The 22,330-nt window shown below is 46.8% G+C and overlaps 1 protein-coding gene and 1 long non-coding RNA gene across 8 annotated transcripts in view; both read right to left on the reverse strand.

Annotated features, from left to right (window-relative positions):
* FOXK2 (forkhead box K2) overlaps positions 1–3,792 on the reverse strand; it is an 86,316-nt gene extending 82,524 nt beyond the window's left edge. For all 4 annotated transcript variants that reach the window (XM_089901489.1, XM_089901487.1, XM_022589221.3 and 1 more), the window contains exon 1: positions 3,365–3,792. In XM_089901489.1, the coding sequence (XP_089757615.1) occupies positions 3,365–3,777 (413 nt within the window). In that variant the 5' untranslated portion in view covers positions 3,778–3,792. The remainder of the gene's footprint in view (positions 1–3,364) is intronic.
* A 1,755-nt stretch (positions 3,793–5,547) lies between these two features.
* On the reverse strand, positions 5,548–20,653 carry LOC111182665 (uncharacterized). Of its 4 annotated transcripts, none has more exons than XR_016389033.1 (4): positions 19,569–20,653; positions 17,335–19,395; positions 16,081–16,719; positions 13,795–15,869 (listed from the first exon to the last, which is right to left on the reverse strand). It is a non-coding gene; the product is annotated as an uncharacterized LOC111182665 (long non-coding RNA). The 4 variants fall into 4 exon arrangements; XR_016389034.1 differs by having other exon boundaries at positions 13,795–16,393; positions 16,544–16,719; positions 19,569–20,522; XR_016389031.1 differs by lacking the exons at positions 13,795–15,869; positions 16,081–16,719 and adding an exon at positions 5,548–13,783 and having other exon boundaries at positions 19,569–20,513.
* Between the last annotated feature and the right edge of the window lie 1,677 nt (positions 20,654–22,330).

The raw sequence follows: 22,330 nt of genomic DNA on the forward strand, positions 1-22,330 counted from the left end.
TATTAGATATTTAGGATCTTACTGATCGAAAAATACATCAAATTCACTTGACATTTCAAAGTATAAACAACTGTTAAAGAGTTGTTTATTTTTATTTATAAATTATGCTTAGTTTGCTACCATGGCCACAAGAAGAGCAACAGCAGCAAAACCAGACATTCCTGCCCAACAGATCTTCCTGAAACACTTTACTGCTCACTCAGGCGCCAGACCAGGTCCTTAGACAAACAAGGACCCTGTCCTCAAAGAGAACATTCTTCATTCTCTCGTTGACCACTGTGAAAATGCTCCCCCACCAGGCCCAGGCAAACATCATGCTCCACAAACCTGTCCCCAAAGTCCTTTCCAGCCTGAATTCTATCTCTCCAGTGCCAGGATGCTGGCCCAGCCACACCTGCAAGGTCACTCTACCTGCCCGCTTCAGGAGCCTGGCCCAGGTGGCCCAGGGCTCCCCCACCTAGAGCACTCCACAGACCACCTCCCCCCCGAGTCCCAATAACACCTGAACCTCCAACAAGTCAGACGCTCCTGGGGAGGAAAAAGTTGCATCTCTGTACACACAGCCCTGCATACTTGGCCAAAAACCAAGGATTTTTGGAAATCGCTTGTTTTCTGGAAAACCACATACTATGGCACTCTTGTACATATTCAGCTCAAACCCCCGCCCCCGCAACATACACACTCACACGCCGGTCCTCACTAGGCATGGAACTTACCAACCACCATGGAGAAGGTGCTTGTACTCAGATCTTACCCAAACCATTTAAAATACTCACAACACCAACATACAGGATCACACTCCTCATTTTCCTCTATTCCTCCCAAATTAATACTTTAGTATTTTAATAAAATAGTGAACCGTACTTTAAGCCTAAAGTGTTTATATACTCTTCCAAGTTCTCTGTATATAAACTTTTAATACTAACTACAAAATTTAAGTTCATTTTAAAATAGGAATAAAGTCATTTTTATTCAAATAAGAAACCAACCATAGGCTGTCATATTTTTAAAACTCCTCAGTGATTTTTCAATTCAGTAAGCAAGTATGAAACAAACAGTAAGAATACCTATTAACCTCTGGGGACTTCCCTGGTGGTCCAGTGGTTAAAACTCCGCACTTCCACTGCAGGAGGCGTGGGTATAACCCCTGGTCAGGGAACTAAGATCCCGCATGCATTAGGCGTGGCCAAAAAGAAAAAAAATTTCAACCTCTGCGTAATCACTCTAAGTTACATTTGCTTTTAAACTTTCACAATTTAATGTTTTTAATGTTAAAAAGAACTTGGAACATAAAACAGATTAATTTCAAGAAAAAGATTTTTAAAACAATTTCTCTGCATTTAGCTAGCACCAATCGTCTTTACACAGTTTTTTTCCTATAACCTGTTATCTATGATCACCCTACACCAACTTGGAAACAATGCCTTACAAAAAGGGAGGTGCTGCAAAATCCTAACAGTTATCCACTCATCTCACACTGTAAAACTACCAAAACCCCTTCCATGAAAAAAACCACTCCCCTCTGTCAGTATGGGCAGAGGTTCCCAGGCCCAGAAGTCCAGGGCTGGTGGTAGGCTTGGTGGCCCAGGGACTCTTCACTGTACACTAGCTGGAGATGAAGGCCAGAGACCCCGCGTCTACCCATCACCGTTTTTTGTTTTGTTTTGTTTTTTGTTGTTGTTGGTTTTCTTTTTTTGGGCCCTGCCACGTGGCATGTGGGATCTTAGCTCCCCGGGATGAAACCCGCACCCCCTGCATTGGAAGCGTGGAGTCTTAACCCCTGGACTACCACGAAAGTCCCCCCATCGCCCTTCTTACTCATCTCCTCTGAAAGCCTCACTCCACTCCTCAAAAGTCTGAATTCTGCTCCCTCGCATAAAAATCAATTTATTTCCATGTTTGGTATGTCAACGCAAATGGTTTTGGCTGAATGGTAATAATAGAATTTTCTTTAAAAACCTCGAAGTCCTCAGAGTAAAAATATAATGCCCTTTGCTGTGATGCCAAGTTATTTGTAAACAACAAACCATCAAATTAAAAAGCTGCCATCAGGTCCCTACTATCGATTTTATGCAATCTATAGTACAAATACACACAAACAGCGTTCTGGTTTGAAAAATAACATTCTTTGAAACGTTCCCATCAAGATTTAAGGAACTAGCTGGTGCAGCTTTCCAGGCTAAACAGTAACACAGCACCCACATACAAAAGTGAAGAAATAAAGAAAAGCAAGAGTTCTTATCACCATCTCCAACAACTGAAAGCAGTCAAAAATTCCAGTTTATGGAGAAAGGTTCTACTTGGAATAATCTAGAAAGCCCCTGAGGAATAATTAGCATTTCCTAGAGAGCAAATTTGTTTTTCAAGCAGACTATATGATAACTTCACAAAACCATAGAACCAAGCTGAACTGCTTTGTAGCAGGACTGACAGTTCCTCAAAAAGATCACTTAATTATACTCTATAACACCTTAGAAAAATTTCTAAATAATTGATTTTTTAAAAAGTTATGTTGAAAGTATCTAGTTTTCCAAAATTTTAAGGTTCAGAGCACAGATTTAAAAATCCATCATGCTTCAAGAGCTTTCAATTTTTAGGCTACAAAAAACACAATGAGAAAAAGAAGTCCTTGCAGCTTAAAAAACACACGTTTGAAATAATACACTACTGAAAACGTGTAGAACAAAAAGAAAGTAACAGATAACCCAACGGCAGTTAAGACACAGATTTTTGTTTTGGGCAGTTCCACCAACCAGAGTTTTACATTTCTATTCCATACTACCTACATGCTAGTTACGAAAATTATATGCGAACTCCCAGAACACACAGAGTACCCCAGAAAACCTCAGCCCACGTGGACAGCTGCCTGAGCCTCCAGCTTTGGATAAGTGAGGATGGGGGTCCCGGGCAGGAATTGTAGTCTGTGTTCCGGTCGTGGGTACGGTGGATGAGGTCGGGACATTGGGGTCATGGACTGGGATCCGGTCGGGATGATGGGATCTGGGTCTGGTTCTGGCCGTAGGAAGAACGAACCCAGATGTCGGGATCTAGGTCCTGGTTGGGAAGATGGACAAGGGCTTGGGGTCGGAATGGGGCTCCGAGTCTGGGTCCTGACTGTGTCCTACTCGTGGCTAGGTCCAGGCGGGGATCGCTGGCCGGGGGCTGGGTCCTGTAGGTGGGGGCAGCAGATCCCGGGGGGTGGTCAGGACCCAAATTTGGGTCCTCCTGGTCGTGGGTGGGGGTAGGGGGTCGTGGATCGCGAGTCGGTGGTCCGGGTCGGGGTAGAGGTCGGGGTCTGGGTTCCGGTCCCGCCGGCCAGGCCGCACCCCCGTCCGCCCGCCCCCCCGGCCCGGGCCCCACTCACACGCGCGGCAGCTGCAGTGGCGGCGCCCCGCGCCTTTGGAACACGCCGTCCACGAACACGCCATTCTTGCCGAGGCAGCGCAGGTAGAAGTCGCCGCCGGCGTCGGGCCCGGGCTGCGCCGACGGCTCCGGGGCCGCCCCGCCATGGCCGCCGCCGCCCGGGGGCGTGAAGATCTCGAGGTGGCGCCGCGAGATGAAGCTCGAGTGGCCCATGCTCACGTCCACCGAGCCCTGCGACGAGTTGCGCCCGATGGTCACCGAGCGCTTCTTCATCAGGTACTCGAACTCGCGGCCCTCGAGGCGCGCCACGGCCCAGCCGCCCGGCGGGGACCCGCCGCCCGCGCCCCCGCCGCCCCCGGCGCCGCCGCCCGCGGGAGGCCCGCCCGCGCCCGGGAGCGCCGCGGCCGCCGCCATGGGCCTGCGAGGGCCCGGGCCGCCTTCCGCCGCCGCCACGGAGCTGAGGGCCGAGCGAGGCCGCCGGCCGGCGAGCGACGAGCGGCGGCGAGGGGCGGGACACGCGCGGCGCGCCGCGGGCCGGCGCCGGGCCCGTGACTGACGGCGGCACCCGCCTATAGCGGCGGTGCACGGCAGTGGGGCTACCAGAGGCTGGTCAATGGCGAGGCACGCCGGCCGTGCGCCCGCACGTCGGCCGCGGAGCCCGACGCAGGCGCGGCTTCTGGCGGCCTGGAAAACGCGGTACGGAGCAGGTCGGCCTTGGAGCCGCCGAGCCGACGCACGGAGCCGCGCAGAGCAGGGAACCGGGGCGGGGGCGGGGGCGGGGGCCGGGCCGGGGTCAAGGTCGGCGGGGGCAGGGGGCGGGGGCCCGCACACTCCGCACCGGCCCCGTGCTTTGGCGCTGCCGTCACGCGCGCATCCTCAAGCGTAGCAGGAGCCTGCCTCGTGTTAGCAGCCGAAATCCACGCGTTTCCACGGTTGCAATGGCTGTGAGACCCCACCGCGAGTGTCTGCGGGCTGGCGAGGAGGGAGAAAAGAGTGGAGAGAGTCCGTGAGGAGGGTCCATGAGGCAGGGGGAGGGTCCTCCGTGAGGAGAGTGGGGAGGGCCCGCTGGGAGGGTCCAGGGGAGCGTGGGGAGGGGACGAGGGGAGGGGCGCAGGAGCGCGGGTCAGCGTCCCGACGCCGTGGGCCTGGAGTGAGTGGGAAGCTTCGAAGGCCGCAGGCAAGTCAGGCTCCGGTGGTGGCAGAGCCCGGCACTTGGTCTCTGTGTAAAACCCCATTCTAAAGAAGTGGAAATTAACGTGCCCCTCTGAATGCGACATCTTCCTGTCTCATTTGCTGTAGATGTGTTTGTGGTTATAGTACAAACCCCCAGGGGTTAACACTGCTTTGAACCATAGGCGTGGCAGAATCTCCTAGACAGAATAAAAGTAGTTTCGTTACATACTTATTATATGTGGGAGAGATTTTAGGTGGTGTTGAGATGAGAATTTAAGTATTGGGTTTGGCCAATGAGTTCGTTCGGGTTTTCCATAGGGGAAAACCCGAACGAACTTTTTGGCCAACCCATAATAAGTGGGGAACCTTTCATTTTCAAACAAAACACAGTCGATCAAAAGAAAGAGCATCCCATCAAGTATAACTGATGTTTTCAAACCAGTTGTCAAAGTGACCAGTGTGTTGTCCCGAGGTCCTGGTGCTCTGGTGGGGGACAACCACCACTCTGCCTTGCGTTCGGAAGCTTCCTTGTGATAAAGTAACTGACCGTGTTCGGAGTATGTGTTGTGTGCTGTTGAACTTATGTAAGGCCGCTCACTAGAAACGTTCACTTGCTTTTCACATTTTTTCGTCAACACACAGTGTCCACCGCATGCAGGGAACCCAGGCCTATAGGTATGAAGAGGGTGAGTCTGTCCCATTGAACTGATGTGTCTCAACAGTGTCCCTCCTATGTAGACACAAGGCCCCTTGATGAAAAGATGGACAATGCCAGGCAAGTGGAAATGGTAACAACCACACGGTTCTGAGAAGGAGACAGGTCACCGACACTGGGATAGTCTGAAAAGGCTCCAGAGCAGAGGGGGCTTGTACCAGCCCTTCCATCCATTCCGAGTGCTCAGTAAGCACCCGTTGTATACCAGTCACAGGCCAGGGTTGGACAGAGAGCAGTGAGCAGACCCGGCAGCCATGTCCCATCAGCACGTGTGAAAGAAGGGGCCAAAAGGAAGCAGCACGCACGATCCATTGAGACAGAGGAAGAGCACCAGGAGATGTTCTCGGGGTTCAGCAGCATCGCTGCTCTTTACATGGAGCAGCTGAAGGCGGAGATGTGGAGGAGACACACCCCACCCAAAGGGCTTACAAACCTTTGTTCTCTCATCCTGGGGTGTGTCCATGCTGGACACAGGTGCAGGAAGAGAGCGAGACCACGGGGCACCTGCCCGGTGGGGCACCTGCCTGGTGGTGCTTACGGAGGACCCACAGTGCACGTGTGAACACATAAAGGCACAGCCAAGGAGCAGCACATAGAGCAGAGTGAAAGGTCTGAGAGGTGGGCAGGAGGGCCAGAGGAGGAGGATACCTCTGACCTGAGGCCTGAAGGACATGAGCCAGGGCCACAGTGACCTCTGGGCAAAGAGCAAGGGCAATGGCCCAGAGGCAGGAGTACTATATGCTCCGTGTGTCAGGGGCCGGGGGGGGGGGGGCCTGCATGAGGGGAGAGACAGCCAGGGAGCAATTCAGAGGCTGCTGCTCCATGGGGGCCCTCAGCACCTGAGATGGGAAACCACTGGGCGTTTCAAGCAATGAGCAACATGATCCAATTTAACTTTTACAAAGATCAACCTTTCTGCTGTGTGGGACAAAACTGAAAACAGGGAGGCCCATTTGTGTTTCACAATGATTCAGGCGACAGAAAAGGGTAGTTGGACTCATGATCCTCAAAGCTTTTTGCGTAAGTACCCAACAAACTAGTTTTGTGAAAATTTGTAAGCTTACACATTTAAGATAATAGCAAAAATTTCCACCATGTTTAAATAGTTGCAATAGATACAATTTCCCAAATATTAGAAATACTGCCTTTTAAAATAAAATCATGGGGCTTCCCTGGTGACGCAGTGGTTAAGACTTCGCCTTCCAATGCAGGGGGTGCAGGTTTGATCTCTGGTCAGGGAGCTAAGATCCCACATGCCTCGCAGCCAAAAAACCAAAACATAAAACAGAAGCAATACTGTAACAAATTCAATCAAGACTTTAAAAATGGTCCACATCAAAAATAAAAATTCAAGTTTTGATTAAGACTAAAGAGTTGAATTATATTGGAGATTTGTCTCAATAATGTCTAAGGCTTTTTTTCCCTGACAATTAGTCCATATATCCAGTGATGAAAATTACTAGAATGAGGCAGGGTACAGAATCGGTATTATCCCTATTTTTTTCATAAATGTATACACATGAGTAAACAGAACTGGGGGAAGTTTTATTAAAGCAACCTAACTGTTCTTTGAACCTCTTCTGTCTGCAGGTCCTACATGAGAGCTGAACAGAGATTGCAGAGGTCCTGCAGGACTGGGAGATGTTGAAGCAAAGAGAAGAGATCTTGGTGCAGCCCAAGCAAACAGCTGGGACACCAGAAAGGCCACACCCAGAAAACTGAATACAGCTGAAGAGAGGAAGTTTAAACTCAAAGTCACATCACTAGAAATCATCTGAATCAAAACACAGGGAAAGGGACTTCCCTGGTGGCACAGTGGTTAAGAATCTGCTTGCCAATGCAGGGGACACAGGTTTGAGCCCTGGTCTGGGAAGATCCCACATGCCATGGAGCAACTAAGCCAGTGTGCCACAACTACTGAGCCTACATGCCACAACTACTGAAGCCCGCGTGCCCAGAGCCCGTGCTCCACAAGAGAAGCCACCGCAATGAGAAGCACACGCACCGCAATGAAGAGTAGCCCCTGCTCGCCACAACTGGAGAAAGCCCACGCACAGCAACAAGGACCCAACGCAGCCAAAACTAAATAAATAAACTTATTTAAAAAATGAAAATAAGGAAAAAAGATAACAGAAAAGAGTATTAGAGACCCATGACAAGATCAGAAAGGTCTAATGTACATGAAATTGGACTCTCAAAAGGAAGGAAAAAGAAATGGAACAGAAGAAAATTCTTTTTTATAAATTTATTTTTGGCTGCGTTGGGTCTTTGTTGTTGCACGCAGGCTTTCTCTAGTTGCAGCAAGTGGGGGCTACTCTTCGTTGCAATGCGCGGGCTCCTCCTGCAGTGGCTTCTCTTGTTGCAAAGCATGGGCTCTCGGCATGCAGGCTCAGTAGTTGTGGCTCGTGGGCTTAGTTGCTCCATGGCATGTGGGATCTTCCCAGACCAGGGCTCGAACCCATGTCCCCTGCATTGGCAGGCAGATTCTTAACCACTGTGCCACCAGGGAAGCCCCCAGAAGAAATTTTTAAAGAGAGAATGTGTACAGATTTTACAAATTGGTGAGAATATACCAACCCACAGATCCAAAAAGGTTAGCAAAAATAATATATAAAATATATATTAACATACATAATATATATGCCAAAAATACAATAGAGGAGATGAAACAAAATTTTTAAAGTACATGAATAATTTAGTAGAATGCAAAAGAGAAGGAATAAAGGGCAGATGGAACAAATACACAACAGCAAGGTGGTGACTTTAAACCCAACCATGTCAATCATTACATTAAATGTAAATGTATAGAAAACTACAATTAAAAGTCAGAGACTTTAGAATTCCCTGGCCGCCCAGTGGTTAGGACTCGGTGCTTTCACTGCTGTGGCCCCAGGTTCAGTCCCTGGTTGGGGAACTAAGATCCAGCAAGTCAAGCAATGCAGCCAAAAAAGAAAGAAGTCGGAGACTTTAGACTGAAGGGGAAAAAAAAAACCCACCTAACGTAAATGAGCTTACAAAATCCTGAGCAGATATAATAACATAACTGCCTAATGTTCAAAGCAAAAACTGACAGAACCAAAAGGAAAAATAACCCACTAATAATAGAGTTTGAGATTTTAACACGTTGCTATGTAATTAATGGAACAAGCAGGCATAAAAGTCAGTCAGGATATAGATTTAAATACTTATTAACTAACTCAGCCAGTTACACTCCATAAAAATGATTATGTACCCTGACCATCAAAACTCTGCAGTGGTCCAGCCACATTGTGTGCCAGCAGAGTAAGAAGGAAGAAGGCACCGGGGAGAAGTCTCAGATTTCCACCTGGGTCTTTCCACTAACTGATGAGTGGTGTGGTCTGGGCCCCACCGTCTTGTCCACATTCTCAGTTTCCTCACCTGCAAGGTGAGCCACAGCACGGGCTGCTCTCAGAAGCCTCTTCCAGCTCTAACCCTCCATTCTGAGGAAGCTCTAGGGGCTACCCCAGGATGCTACACCACTTGAAAATCCTCTTTCTAGAATAAAACGAGATTCAAACAAGGCCTGACACCTCCAGTGTTTATGTTGGGGCTGTCCTGATGGAACCTGCTATCAAAATTGTCTGTGATTCAGTTAACAAACTCTTGTGCAGCGTTCTCTGCATGCCAGGTACTGCTCTAAGGACTCTAGATACAGGCTCAGGCCATCCTCACGATACACGTCTAGTTGATAGATGCTCTGACTGCCCACATATTACTCCTCGGAGGCACAGAGAGGTTGACTAACTTGCCCATGTCAGCACACCAATCTGTTCTTTATCACTTCACTGGAGAAGCAAAAACAAGGCTTCCTGTGTGCCACTCACAATAAAGAGGGTGCATATTGATGATATAATAATCATGAATTTTGATACTCTAAGAAACAAAATTCAGATTAAACTCCAGCACTGCAACTGGTGTCATTTAACAAAATAATATGAACAACTTGTGATGAGAAGTCCTGTGATCTTGAGAATGTAACACCAGTTTTCATAACTTTTCCTAGTAAAAAGCCTTCAGAAGGGGCTTCCCTGGTGGTGCAGTGGTTGAGAGTCTGCCTGCCGATGCAGGGGACACGGGTTCGTGCCCCGGTCCGGGAAGATCCCACATGCCGCGGAGTGGCTGGGCCCGTGAGCCATGGCTGCTGAGCCTGCGCGTCCAGAGCCTGTGCTCCGTAACGGGAGAGGCCACAACAGTGAGAGGCCCGCGTACCGCAAAAAAAAAAAAAAAAAAAAAAACCTTCAGAAGTTCATGGTTAGACACCAGATGGAAGCCAGACCCAACAGTCTGTGTTTCTTCCCTGTCCGGCTCCTGCCCAACTTTCCCCATTTCTTCCCACTGCACCCAGATGGCATGGAGGACCTGTGCCCAACTCTACCCCAACCACCACCTGCCCGTTGATTCCTGCTTTCCACCTTTGTTCATCAGCTGCCTGCACTCAGCACTCCCCCCGCCTATCCAACTCCCTCTCCCTGCACGGAGTATTCCAGTGCTGCAGCAACTCTGCTAGGCTCTCCAGGGCCCCGGACTTCCTAGTCTGTGTGTTCTGTAACACTCAGTAACATACTGCCTACCTTGCATTGTTACTTACTTTCCATACTGTTACTTTTCACTAGTGTGTGGTGTATGTCTTGTCTCCCTGACTCTATTACTGCAAACTTCGAGCTGCCACTCCCAGTGACAGGCATTCAGCGCACAGCTGCCTCAGGAAATCATGCAGCTCTAACCATCTGACTGGGCTGCCAGGTGCTGCTTTCAGCTCTGTCCTTGGCTGTGGGTACCCTAACCATTTTGACAAGATGGAAGCAGCACTTTGAATTGCATGGAAAAAAATGTACTCTACAGAGAGGAGACAAATATTCTTATTTTGGCCAAGCTTTCAGAGGAAATATAAGGTATGTTCATTAAAACATGGCCCTGCTGGTAGTCAGTACTGGAAATTCAAAAGGTATTACCTTGGATAAAAGATTAATTTCACATTTCTGGTTCTCTTTACAGAAAACACAAATACCACGGAATAAATAAGTCATAGTATCATAAACTTTTTGCTACCCAGGATTCTGAGACGAATGAAATGTTCCATTTGATCACACATCCTCGGCTCTGAGGCAGGAAAATGGCTGTTCCTATGTTCCTACCTCAGCATCACAGAGCTGGCAGGTAGTAGGTATTTCATATATTTGTCAAACCACGGAGCTGAATTGAGGCCCACTTGATAAAGAAATCCAAATTTATCATATGATGATATCACTTACAGGCGAAATCTAAAATATGACACAAATGAACTTATCTACGAAACCAACAGTCACAGACATAGAGAACAGACTTGTTGCCAATGGGGAGGGAGGAGTGGGGAAGGAAGGGTTGGAAGTTTGAGGTCAGTTTATATATATATAAACTATTATATATATAATGGATAAACAACAAGGTCCTACTGTATAGCACGGGGAACTATATCCAATGTCCTGTGATAAACCATAATGGAAAAGAATAGGAAAAAGAATGTATATATGTATAACTGAATCAGTTTGCTGTACATCAGAAATTAACACAACATTGTAAACTATACTTCAATAAAATAAATTTTAAAAAATTTATCATATGACTGTGAAGTTTCAAATAGTTGTGATACAGTCACAACAACCTGACATCAAAACCTTACTGACGTGACTTTTCTTGACAATTCAGGAGGCATTTCATGATCTCACGGCGCCCATGGTCATAATTACAAATACTGTTTTTTCACTGGCATGATATATGTGGAAAAGTACCTGCCAACATGGAGTTCATCCTGATTGGTTTAGTTAACTATATTGGTATAGATCATTAAACAAAAGTAGTGTATTCTTGAATACTGATTTGCTAAGTTGGTTATATGGCCCAATTGATCTATAGAGTCAATATCATCCCAATCAAATCCCCAGCTATCTTGCTTGTAGGAATTTACAAGCTGATTCTAATATTCATCTGGAAGTGCAAAGGATCAAAATGATCTTGAAAAAGAAGAACTAAGTTTGAAGGATTTACAGCTATATTAATATAAATTAAAATAAAGCTGTAATAACCAAGTGAATATAAGATGCCTTCTCTAATTCAGCCTTTAACAAAAAGCTAATAAAATACAGTATAGCTATAGTAATCAAATCAACATAAAACTATACTAATTAAAATTGTGTGGTACTGGTGTAAGAGTAGACAAATCAGTGGAACACAATAAAAAGCCCAGAAATAAACCTCCACATATAGAATCAATTGATTTTCAACAGAGGTCCCAAAGTTACTCAGTAGGGAAAGGGCAGCGTGACATAATAAATATACACCTGGCCTGTGCCCCTGGTTCCTGACACAGAGCTCCTAAATCCCTTGGAATTTCCTGGGTGATAGGAGCATCTTTTGTTCTAATGAGGCAACTCTAGGTGGGCTCCTGGATGGGGGCTGGTCACCAGAAAGACCGAGCCAGGGTTAGAAGTGGAAGTTTTAGCCCCACCCCCATCCTCTGGGAGAGGGGCTGGAGATTGAGTTAATAATTAAGCATGACTATATGATGAAACTTCCATAAAAGTTTCTAAACTATGGGGTTCAGAGAGCTCCCAGGTTAGCGAACACATGCATGTGCCGGGAGGGTGGTACCTCAACCCCACACAGGCAGAAGCTCCATTTAAGACCCTTCTGAAACTCTCACACATTGTTTACAGTAAGAACATACAATGATGCAGCCACTTTGAAAAATGGTCTGACAGTTCCTCAAAAGGTTAAACATAGAGCTACCACATGACCCTGCAATTCTACTTCTAGACATATACCCAAGAGAAATGAAAAAGTATGCCCATACAGAAAACTGTACATGAATGTTCATAACAGAATTATTCATAATGGCCAAAAAGTCAAAACAACTAAAATGTCCATCAACTGAAAAATGGACAAATAAAGTGTGGTATATGGGGACTTGCCTGGTGGTGCACTGAATAAGAATCCGCCTGCCAATGCAGGTGACACAGGTTCGAGCCCTGGTCCGGGAAGATCCCACATGCCGCGGAGCACCTAAGCCGGTGTGCCACAACTACTGAGCCTGCCCTCCAGAGCCCGAGAACCACAACCACTGAGGCTGCGCACCACAACTACTGAAGCCCGCGTGCGTAGAGCACGTGCTCTGCAACAAAAGAAGCCACCGCAATGAGAAGCCTGCACACCGCAACGAAGAGTAGCCCCTGCTCACCACAACTAAAGAAAGCCCCCCCAAAAAATTTTTTTAATTAAAAAAAATCTTTTTTAATGTGGTGTATCTATGCAACAGAGAGGAGATATGGGGATATATGTATATGTATAGCTGATTCACTTTGTTATAAAGCAGAACTAACACATCATTGTAGAGCAATTATACTCCAATAAAGATGTTAAAAAGAAAAAAAAATGTGGTGTATCTATACAATGCAGAATTATTTGAAACCAAAAATTTAAACAGTAATACATGCTACAACATGGATAAACTTTGAAAACATTATGCTAAGTAAAAGACAACAGTCACAAAAGACCTCATATTATATGGTTTAGGAAGTCTACTCAATAAACAATGCTGGAATAACTGGATATCTGAATAATCATAACAACCACAAATGAAAACTCTGACCCGTATCTTACACCATACAGAAAAATTAATTTAAGATGGATCATAGAGCTGTATGTAAAAGCTGAAACTATCAAGCTTCCAAAAAGAAAACATAGGAAACTATCCTTGTCTTTTGGGTCCCAGCACCCCAAACATGAAAACCATAAAAGGAAAAGAATTGTTTAAATTAGAGTTATGAAAAAATAAATAGTCAGGAGGCTTGAACAGCTACTTCACAAGAGAAGATATGTGAATGATCAATATACACATGGAGAGATGTTTGGCATCACTAGTCATCAGGGAAACGCAGATTAAAACCACAAGGTACCGGAAGAATGGCTAAATTTAGTAAGACCAACCTTTCTAAGTGCAGACAATGATGCGAAGCAACAAGAACTCTCGTACGCTGTCGGTGGGAATATAAAGTTGGTACCACCACTCTGCAAGAAAGCCTGGCAGCTTCTTACATAAAGTCTTACAAACACACACACACACACACACCCCTACCACGTATGTGTAGATGCAACCACTGCACTCCTAGGTACTTACCCAAGAGAAAAGAAAGCAGATGCCTGCAAAATTGCTTGTCCAAGAATGTTCATAGCAGCTTTATTCGTAATAACCAAAAGCTGAAACAACCGAGTGTCTTCAGCAGGCAAGTGAGGAACAGATGGACGGGATGGGTGCAGCGGGGCAGGGGCGCCTCCCCGGATTCTGGGGAGCTGGTGCAGGCTCTCCCTGGCACGCCCTTTGGTGCCTCCTCATATAAGCATTTTGTGGAAAGTGTTTTGAGTTTTCACAAAAAGGTCATTCGAATAGAGCAAAGCTGGAAGTGTGGTGTCTTCAGACTTGGAGGTTCCAGGTGTAGGAATTTACAAGTTACCAGCACAGCTGTGCTAGGCTGATTCCTGCAGGGTTCAAAACAGAAATCTACACAGCACTGTAATGTACATCAGTGGCAGCCAGCTGCATATTTACTAGGACATCCACACATTAAAGAAATGAAGAGGTGCCAAGACTTCCCTGCTGGCACAGTGGTTAAGAATCTGCCTGCCAATGCAGGGGACACCCAGGAAGATCCCACATGCCTTGGGGCAACTAAGCCTGTGCTCCACAACTACTGAAGTCGCGTGCCTAGAGCCCATGCTCCACAACCACACAAGAGAAGCCACCACAATGAGAAGACAGCGCACCACACTGAAAAGTAGCCCCTGCTCTACGCAACTAGAGAAGAGTAGCCCCCACTCCATGCAACTAGAAAAAGCCCATGCAGCAACGAAGACCCAACGCAGCCACAAGTAAATAAATAAAAAATAAATTAATTTTAAAAAAAAGAAATGAGGGCTTCCCTGTTGCGCAGTGGTTAAGAATCCGCCTGCCAATGCGGGGGACACGGGTTCGAGCCCTGCTCCGGGAAGATCCCACATGTCGTGAAGCAGCTAAGCCAGTGTGCCACAACTACTGAGCCTGTGCTCTAGAGCCTGTGAGCCACAACTACTGAGCCCATGAGCTGCGACTACTGAAGCCCACGCGACTAGAGCTGGGGATCTGCAACAAGAGAAGCCACTGCAATGAGGAGCCTCTGCGCCACAACGAAGAGTAGCCCCCACTCACCACAACTAGAGAAAGCCCGCATATAGCAACGAAGACCCAATGCGGCCAAAAATAAATTAATTAAATTAATTAAAATAAATAATTAATTTTTAAAATTAAAGAAAGAAATGAAGGGGTGCCAAAATAAATAAATAACATATATATATATATTTTAAAAGGAATTCCCTCGTGGTCCAGTGGGTAAGACTCTGCGCTCCCAACAGGGGGCCCAGGTTCGATCCCTGGTCCGGGAAAAAGACCCCACATGCTGCAACTAAGACCTGGTGCAGCATGCATAAATGAGTGAATGAATGAATGAATAAATAAATAAATATTTTTTTAAAAAAGGAAATGAAGGGGGTATCTGCCCAGGTGTGGTAATGGGGATGTGGTGTGTGCCCCATGGTCAGGGCTGATCTACCACCTGTTCACCAGGAAAGGCCCAAAACAACACTCTCCCAGCTGCTCATATGAGCTACTCCCACTTCTTAGGATTCTGCCCTTTTCCATAATAAGAAACAATAATAAGCATGTCTCACTTTTGTAATTGCAATTAAAAATTACATTTTAATTAAGGTTGGAAAACATAATTAGATCATTTAAAAGTTAAAAATTGGTAAAATGTTTTAAACCCTGTCTAATTTTTGGAAAAAGTGAGTTTTATAGGTGAATAATACACACATTCCTAGTTGAATTTCATTCTAAAAAAATGAGAGCTTCAGGGACTTCCCTGGTGATCCAGTGGTTAAGAATCTGCCTTCCAATGCAGGGGATGTGGGTTCGATCCTTGGTCAGAGAACTAAGATCCCACATGCTGCAGGACAACTAAGTCTTCACGCTGTAACAAAGATCCCACGTGCCACAACTAAGACCCAACCCAGCCAAATAAAATAAATTTTTTTTAAAAAATGAGAGCTTCAGAGATAAATCTTATAATACCAATTTTAAAAAGAAAATACTGAGAATACCCTTAAAATTTGCTGATATTAACTGGACCTGAAAGTGTGTTTCTAATCCTCCTCCACCAAAACCTCTGCTCCAAAGACCTCCCTTTGGAGCTTTGGAAAGAGGGGGAGGCGTGTCCTCACTCGCTGTACACCTGGGGGCAGGAAGGGGGTCCTTGGGTGTGTCCCTACATAGTTCTTCACACGTCACAGAAGCCATTACATATGTGGCTATGTGTACAGTAAGTCCCCTAAATACGAACCTTCAAGTTGCAAACTTTCAAAGATTCCAAAGCGCATTCCACCAATGTGAGTGAAATTGCAGCTTGCTCTCCATCTCCAATTGCTGACGATCCTTCAGCTCTACCATCTCCCACCTCCTCTCCCTCCTCCAGTCAGTAACTCTTCTTGCCTGTTCACTCCATGCCAGCCCCTGGATGCCAGCTGTTCTATTGTGCTGTAAGATTTAAAATGTTTTCTTTTTTGTGTTTTGTTTTTATGTATAACTTGTGTGAAACGTATTATAAACCTATTACAGTACAGTACTATACAGCCAATTGTGTTAGTTGGGTGCCTAGGCTAACCTGTTGGACTTATGAACAAACTGGACTTACGAACGTGCTCTTGGAATGGAACTCATTCTTACGTAAGGAATTTATTGTACTTACCTCCTCGGTTAAGGCAATGCTCCCAGAAAGGCAGTCCTCAGAATGTGCCCTGCGGCAGGGGGGCCCTGCTCCAGCTGTCTTGTGTGCCTCTGTGCTCTAGGCCACATTTTTTTTTAAGATTAATTATTTATTTATTTATTTTTGGCTGCGTCAGGTCTTAGTTGTGGCACTCAGGATCTTCGTTTAGGCAGGCGGGCTCTTTGTTGTGGTGTGCGGGCTTCTCTCTAGTTGTGGTGTCCAGGTTTTTCTCTAGTTTAGTTGTGGCGCACAGGCTCCAGGGCACGTGGGCTTTGTAGCTTGTGGCACATGGGCTCTAGTTGAGGAACGACAGCTCAGTAGTTGTGGCACGTGGGCTTAGTTGCCCTGGGGCATGTGGGATCTTAGTTCTCTGACCAAGGATCGAACCCACGTCCCCTACATTAGAAGGCAGATTCTTTACCACTGGACCACAGACCACATTTACCTAAGTTTGAGAAGAACACCAGGGATGGCCTGGGAGCGGGGGGATGAAGGTGTGAGGCGTGTGCCCCTTGTAGTGACTGGTGTCCCACGGTCAGCCACAGGCAGACCCATCTTCGGTTGCCCTTGGCATCGCCATCCAGCCAAGTCTCCTCCAGGTGATCTTTCTGTATCTCTGTGCTGAGGTTAGTGTCCCCCAAAGCCCACATGGAAAACATGCAAAACACAGACAGTAGGACAGACAAGGATTCAATAGCTAAAGCCTATTTCTGAATAGAGGAACTTCTATCGCCTCGACTCAGGGCCTCCAGCCCCAGCCCCACCCAACCCGGGCTGTGGCTTCTTAGAATTTGTCTGGGCATCTCTGGTCCTCCCATCTCCTGAGCTCTAAACCTCCAGCCTAACTTTGACTCATGGGCTACTCATCACCCATTCATGCATTCACTCTTTCATTCATTCATTCAGTAGCTTGTCCACTCATGAAACATTTCCTATTTCCAGCTTCATGCTGGGCCCAGTGCTGGATGCCCAGGCCCACGGGGAGCAAAGGGGAGCTGGGCCCTACCTTCATCGGGACAGGGAGGGGAGGCAGCCTTGATTCATCACTCCTCACCTGGACCAGCAGCCCACATTCCCTCACACATGGCCAGCCTCCTTCCCTGGGTCCCCCTCCCCTCACATGTTCATCCAGCCACCCAAATGCAAGACCCGGCTCCCATGGCACCTCCATCAGCCGCCCCCGCCACCTGCCATGCAGTGAGAACTGCTCCTCCCTCGAAGCCGCTTGGTACCCACCTGGTTCCCAGCTTGCAGTCTGGGACAGTCATTGCATACATGTTATCCCAACAGGACTCTGAGTCTGGAACTGGAGCTCCTGATGAGGCTTGGCACTGGTCTGATGCAGAGTAAGTTTGGGAAAGTGACATAATGAGTGAATGATTATTCCTATCAGTTACTGTCCATTGGCCCATGCAGAAAACTTCTCTGAGCTTATGTGAAGCACAGAGGACCAAGACGAAAACCTTGCCTCATCCTGCTGGCCCTGGGTTAGGGATGAGAAATAGAGAGGAAGCAGGCAGTCAGAACATGAGCATGGAAGCTGAGGCAACTATTTTGTAGAGAATTCTGATGGTAAACATCAAAGCTAAACATGTCAATTCAACATCGGTGCAGAGCCACATCTGTAGGAGACACTGTGCTTCATTTAGGAAATAAAAAGATGAGACGACAGGGATCTTGCCTCTAACAAATCAAATACCACAATTTTTAAAAGTGGGCAAAGAAGATTTCTCATGTTGGAGAGTGAGTTACAGAGAAGCAAGGAAAGGCTGGAGGAAACCACGTGGTTCTGGACTAGAGCTGGAAACGTCAGTATGAACTCATTTCAACCTTCATATGACACAGCAAAAGGGCCTGAAGAAATGTGTTTTCCTATGATATAACTCCTTCACACAGTCACCTGTAAATCACTCTATGTGGTGTACAGTTATTTTATTTCATAGTCATGGAGCTCAGTACACGTAGGGGCAATAAAAAATGCATCTGAGTTGCACTTGTACTTGCCTTAAATTCAGAATAACTTTGTATACTTTTAAAGAATTACCGATCATATCAAAATTCAAACAGAGGGAAGTAGTTTACTGGAAGGGAGGGGAAAAAAAAACAAAAGAAAAAGTCTGGTAGAAACTTCAAAATATCAAAATAAATGTAACACAATGGAAACTAAAAACGGTAATGGTCAAAATCATGAAGGGAAAGGATCATGATAGCTAAGAAAATATGGGTAATGAAATGACAACACAGAGATGAAAGGTATTATGAGAACACTCCTAAACAGGAAGCAAAAAACAAACAAACAAAAAAACAGAAGGAATAAAAAGCAGAAGGAAGATGATGGTAACAGAAAGGGAAACCACAACCAGTCCACTCAGCAGGACACACCAGGTGGCCCCACCCACTGATTTTTTACTTCATTGATTACTTCACTAAACCTGTTAGAATGAACACTAATTCCCCCAACTCTGTTTAATGAAAAATTCATTCGTTCAAAATTATGATTCCATTTACAAAGAATCAAGGTACAACGGACAAAAGAGATGTTTCTTAAAACATTTGAAAGTTACTTTTTAACAGGAAAACTGCTACAGGATGTTGACTAGCCTATTCCAAGACTAAACATTGCCTGTATTTGTTTTGCTTGTGTAGTTTTCAACAAGACAGACATCACTTACATCAGACATTCACATCAGTGGATGTCTTTAGAACTGTCAAAAATCATGAAGACTGCACAAAGCACAAGAACATGTTTACTTGGGCCACACACAAATCACATAAAAACAGAGTAGGCTCCTTCTGTAAGGAGGTCGGAAACACACAGAACGTATGGGATCCAATTAGTGAAGATGAGGAAAGCAAACATGGAAAGTGTTTTCCATTTCTTCCTGGTCTGACATGAAATACATGACACAAAGCTCCTAACAAGTCACTGTGAGGCCACCACGGATTAGAGGTGGGTCCCTGCCTCCAGACATACAGGATAGGTTTGGCCAAGTCTGATGGCAGCCCTAAAAGAGTATGTAACATCATCAAAGGAATGCAACTCTGGACAATCTTTTCTAAACTATTAATAATAAAAAGCAAAATTTGATTAACCCTGCTAAAGAAAAGACTGAATTATCTATTTACCATATATAAACAGTATTACCAAATCATTCCCATATGAAGGAGCAATTAAGGTCTGCATTCAAAAATTTAGAAAAAATTGAGACTTCCCTGGTGGTCCATTGGTTAAGACTCCACGCTTCCAATGCAGGGGGCCCAGGTTCCAACCCTGGTCAAGGAACTAGATCCCACATGCTGCAAATAAAAGAAAAAAAATTAGAAAAAAATATATGAGGTGTGTTAGGCAGTTAACTAGTGAAATGTTTTATTTAAAAAATTTTTAAATTAATTAATTTATTTTATTTTGGCTGTGTTGGGTCTTCGTCACTGCGCGTGGGCTTTCTCTAGTTGCGGTGGGCAGAGCCTACTCTTTGTTGCCGTGCACGGGCTTCTCACTGCAGTGGCTTCTCTTGTTGTAGAGCACGGTCTCTAGGCGTTCAGTCTTCAGTAGTTGTGGCCCGCAGGCTCAGTAGTTGTGACTCACAGGCTCTAGAGCTCAGGCTCAGTAGTTGTGGTGCACAGGTTTAGTTGCTCCGCAGCATGTGGGATCTTCCCCAAGCAGGGCTCGAGCACGTGTCCCCTGCCTTGGCGGGTAGATTCTTAACCACCGCGCCACCAAGGTAGTCCTAGTGAAATGTTTTAAGTGTTTAAAGTTTGTGATATTAATCAGCTGTGTATAATTTGCAGTTTGTTGTGGTTACTTATTCTTATCAACATTCACCTTCGTATCTAATTCCGTATTCTTCTTAAAAAGGGAGCTCCAAACTGCACAAGCTGGAGACCCCACCCATCCTGTGCCCTGCGTGGAGCAGGGCACCTGGGGCCCGACCGGGAGCGCGCAGCGTCTGCACGGCAGGGGCATCAATCAGCGCGGCCCCACGGAGGGGGCAGGCCCGGAGTTCGCCCTGTCCCCAGCGCGGCCACCAGGGTCCCCGACCCACGCCACTACATGCGAAACGTACGCTACCGCTAGGGGTAGGCAGCAGCGCCGCCGCCCGACGCGGATTTACGCAGGGCACGTGACTGCCCTCCCACGTGACCGCCCCCACGTGACCGCCGACGCCGTGCAGAGGGAGGAGCCCAGTTCCCCCGAGACCTGGCGAGGTCCGGGCTGAGTCTGCGGCAGTGTGGCCGTCTCCTTCGGCGACGAGTGGAGCGGGTGCCACGCTTGGCAGTGGGCCTGGGGCCCCGAGTTCGACGGGGCTTCAGGCGGAAAGCGCGGCGGCCTCCTCCCGAGCAATTGGGCACAATTGTCAGCGGGAACGGAGCGCCCCTTCGCTTTGGTCCTGCGCACTCCCTTCTCAGCTGTGCTGAGGAAACAAATAGGCGCTGACAAGCCTTTCTAGGGCACTGCCTCTGGTGGTGAGGCACTGAAAAGAGAAATCCTTTCCCACGAGCAGAGACCTGTCATTGTAAAGCCCCGTGGTTTGCTGGGAGCGGTGTTGTGAAGGGCGCGATGACAGTGGGGTTCCCGAATGGAAAGCAAATAAGTCCAGGTCCGGAATTAGGGTCTGTTCCGACGTGACCTCACCCTCGGGTGGCTGGCTGCCCGCTCTGCCCCGCAGCCAATATTGGGATTTAGGGTTGGCCACTAAAACTTGTACGTGGGAGTCAGGCAGGGCAGGCTTAGTGGAAGAGTCTCCTTCCCTGTCCCCACGGCCAATTCGGTCCGACGGTTAAGCAAGCATCACTGGGATGGCTGAAGAAAGAGTCTGACAGTTATCTGCAGATTACCTAGGCCACCTGGTTCAGCCTTTCCCACAGTAGAGACCTTTGGAAGAGCTTTTGTGTGGAATATGAATCTCTCAAATTCTGCACCCGTTCAGAAAAGTCCATCCCCACACCTCACTGGCAAAGCTCTTTGAACCCAACCCTCCAATGTGGTTTTGTTCAGGCCCTGCCTGAGGCATTGATGAGATGTGCTGCCCAGAGAGCTTCCCCGTCTTCTCCCAGTGGCCACCATTTTGCCTCACAGTGTACCTATATGGCTAGATTTATCAGACTCAGACAATATCCTAGACCCGGGTGGTGGAGATTCAGGCTCACGGTACAGCCTTGTGGGTGCATTCCAGGGAGTCTTATCCCCCAAGGCAACTGCCGGTCTGTTTTGATATTCTGAGCCAGGGGCTGCCCCTTGTGCCCCTTGTGCTGGATGTGTCACTAAAGTTGCAGAAGTCCCTGCCTGGTAGCTTTGCCCAGGCCTTTGCTAAAGTTCCTCCCTCATCTTCACTCTCCCTTCAAAGCCCTTGGCAATGTGGTTGTACGTCTGGATTCTAGTTGTGTTCTGCAGTTCTGGCTGTCTTCTGCTTCCCCTCTAGATCCACCACTACCTTCCTCTTCCCTAAGACCAACAGGAAGCTGGAGGGCAAGAGAGCTGAGTGGCTGCAGCCAATGAGAGGCACTGGTAAGGAGATTAGAGGTTGGGGGAGGGGGGAGAAGGCCTGGGTATTCCTCAGTTCTTCCCTGCCTAGCTGAAGGTCCACAGCCTGCTAGGGAAGAAGGCCACAGCTCCTGTTCTCATTGGGTCCAGGAACTCCAGCTTCCAGGCTTTGGGATTCTGACGGCTCAGCACTGTGGCCAGTGTTGGACTGCATACCGTGCCTGTGGCTTCATTTAACCCTGCTTGTAGAAATAGTTCCATGCACCCCAATGTTCATTGCAGCAGTGTTTACAATAGCCAAGAAATGGAAGCAACCTAAATGTCCATCAACAGATGAGTGGGTAAAGAAGATGTGGTACATATATACAATGGAATATTGCTCAGCCATTAAAAAGAATGAAATAATCTCATTTGCAGCAACATGGATGGACCCTAGAGATGGTCATACTGAGTGAAGTAAGTCAGACAGATAAAGACAAATATCGCAGAAGCTAAGAAAAATGATACAAATGAACTTATTTATAAAACAGAAACAGACTTAGAGAATGAACTGATGGTTACCAGTGGGGGAAGGGTGGTGGGGAGGGATAGTTAGGGAGCTGGGGACTGACATGTACACACTGCTATGTTTAAAACAGATAACCAACAAGGACCTACTGTACAGCACAGGGAACTCTGCTCAATATTATGTAACAACCTAAATAGGAAAAGAATTTGAAAAAAATGATAGATACATGTATATGTATAACT

Source organism: Delphinapterus leucas, chromosome 19 (assembly GCF_059928025.1).
Source record: "Delphinapterus leucas isolate spDelLeu-1000000601 "Yukka" chromosome 19, BTC_Dleu_Yukka2, whole genome shotgun sequence".
Classification (NCBI taxonomy): Eukaryota; Metazoa; Chordata; class Mammalia; order Artiodactyla; family Monodontidae; genus Delphinapterus; species Delphinapterus leucas.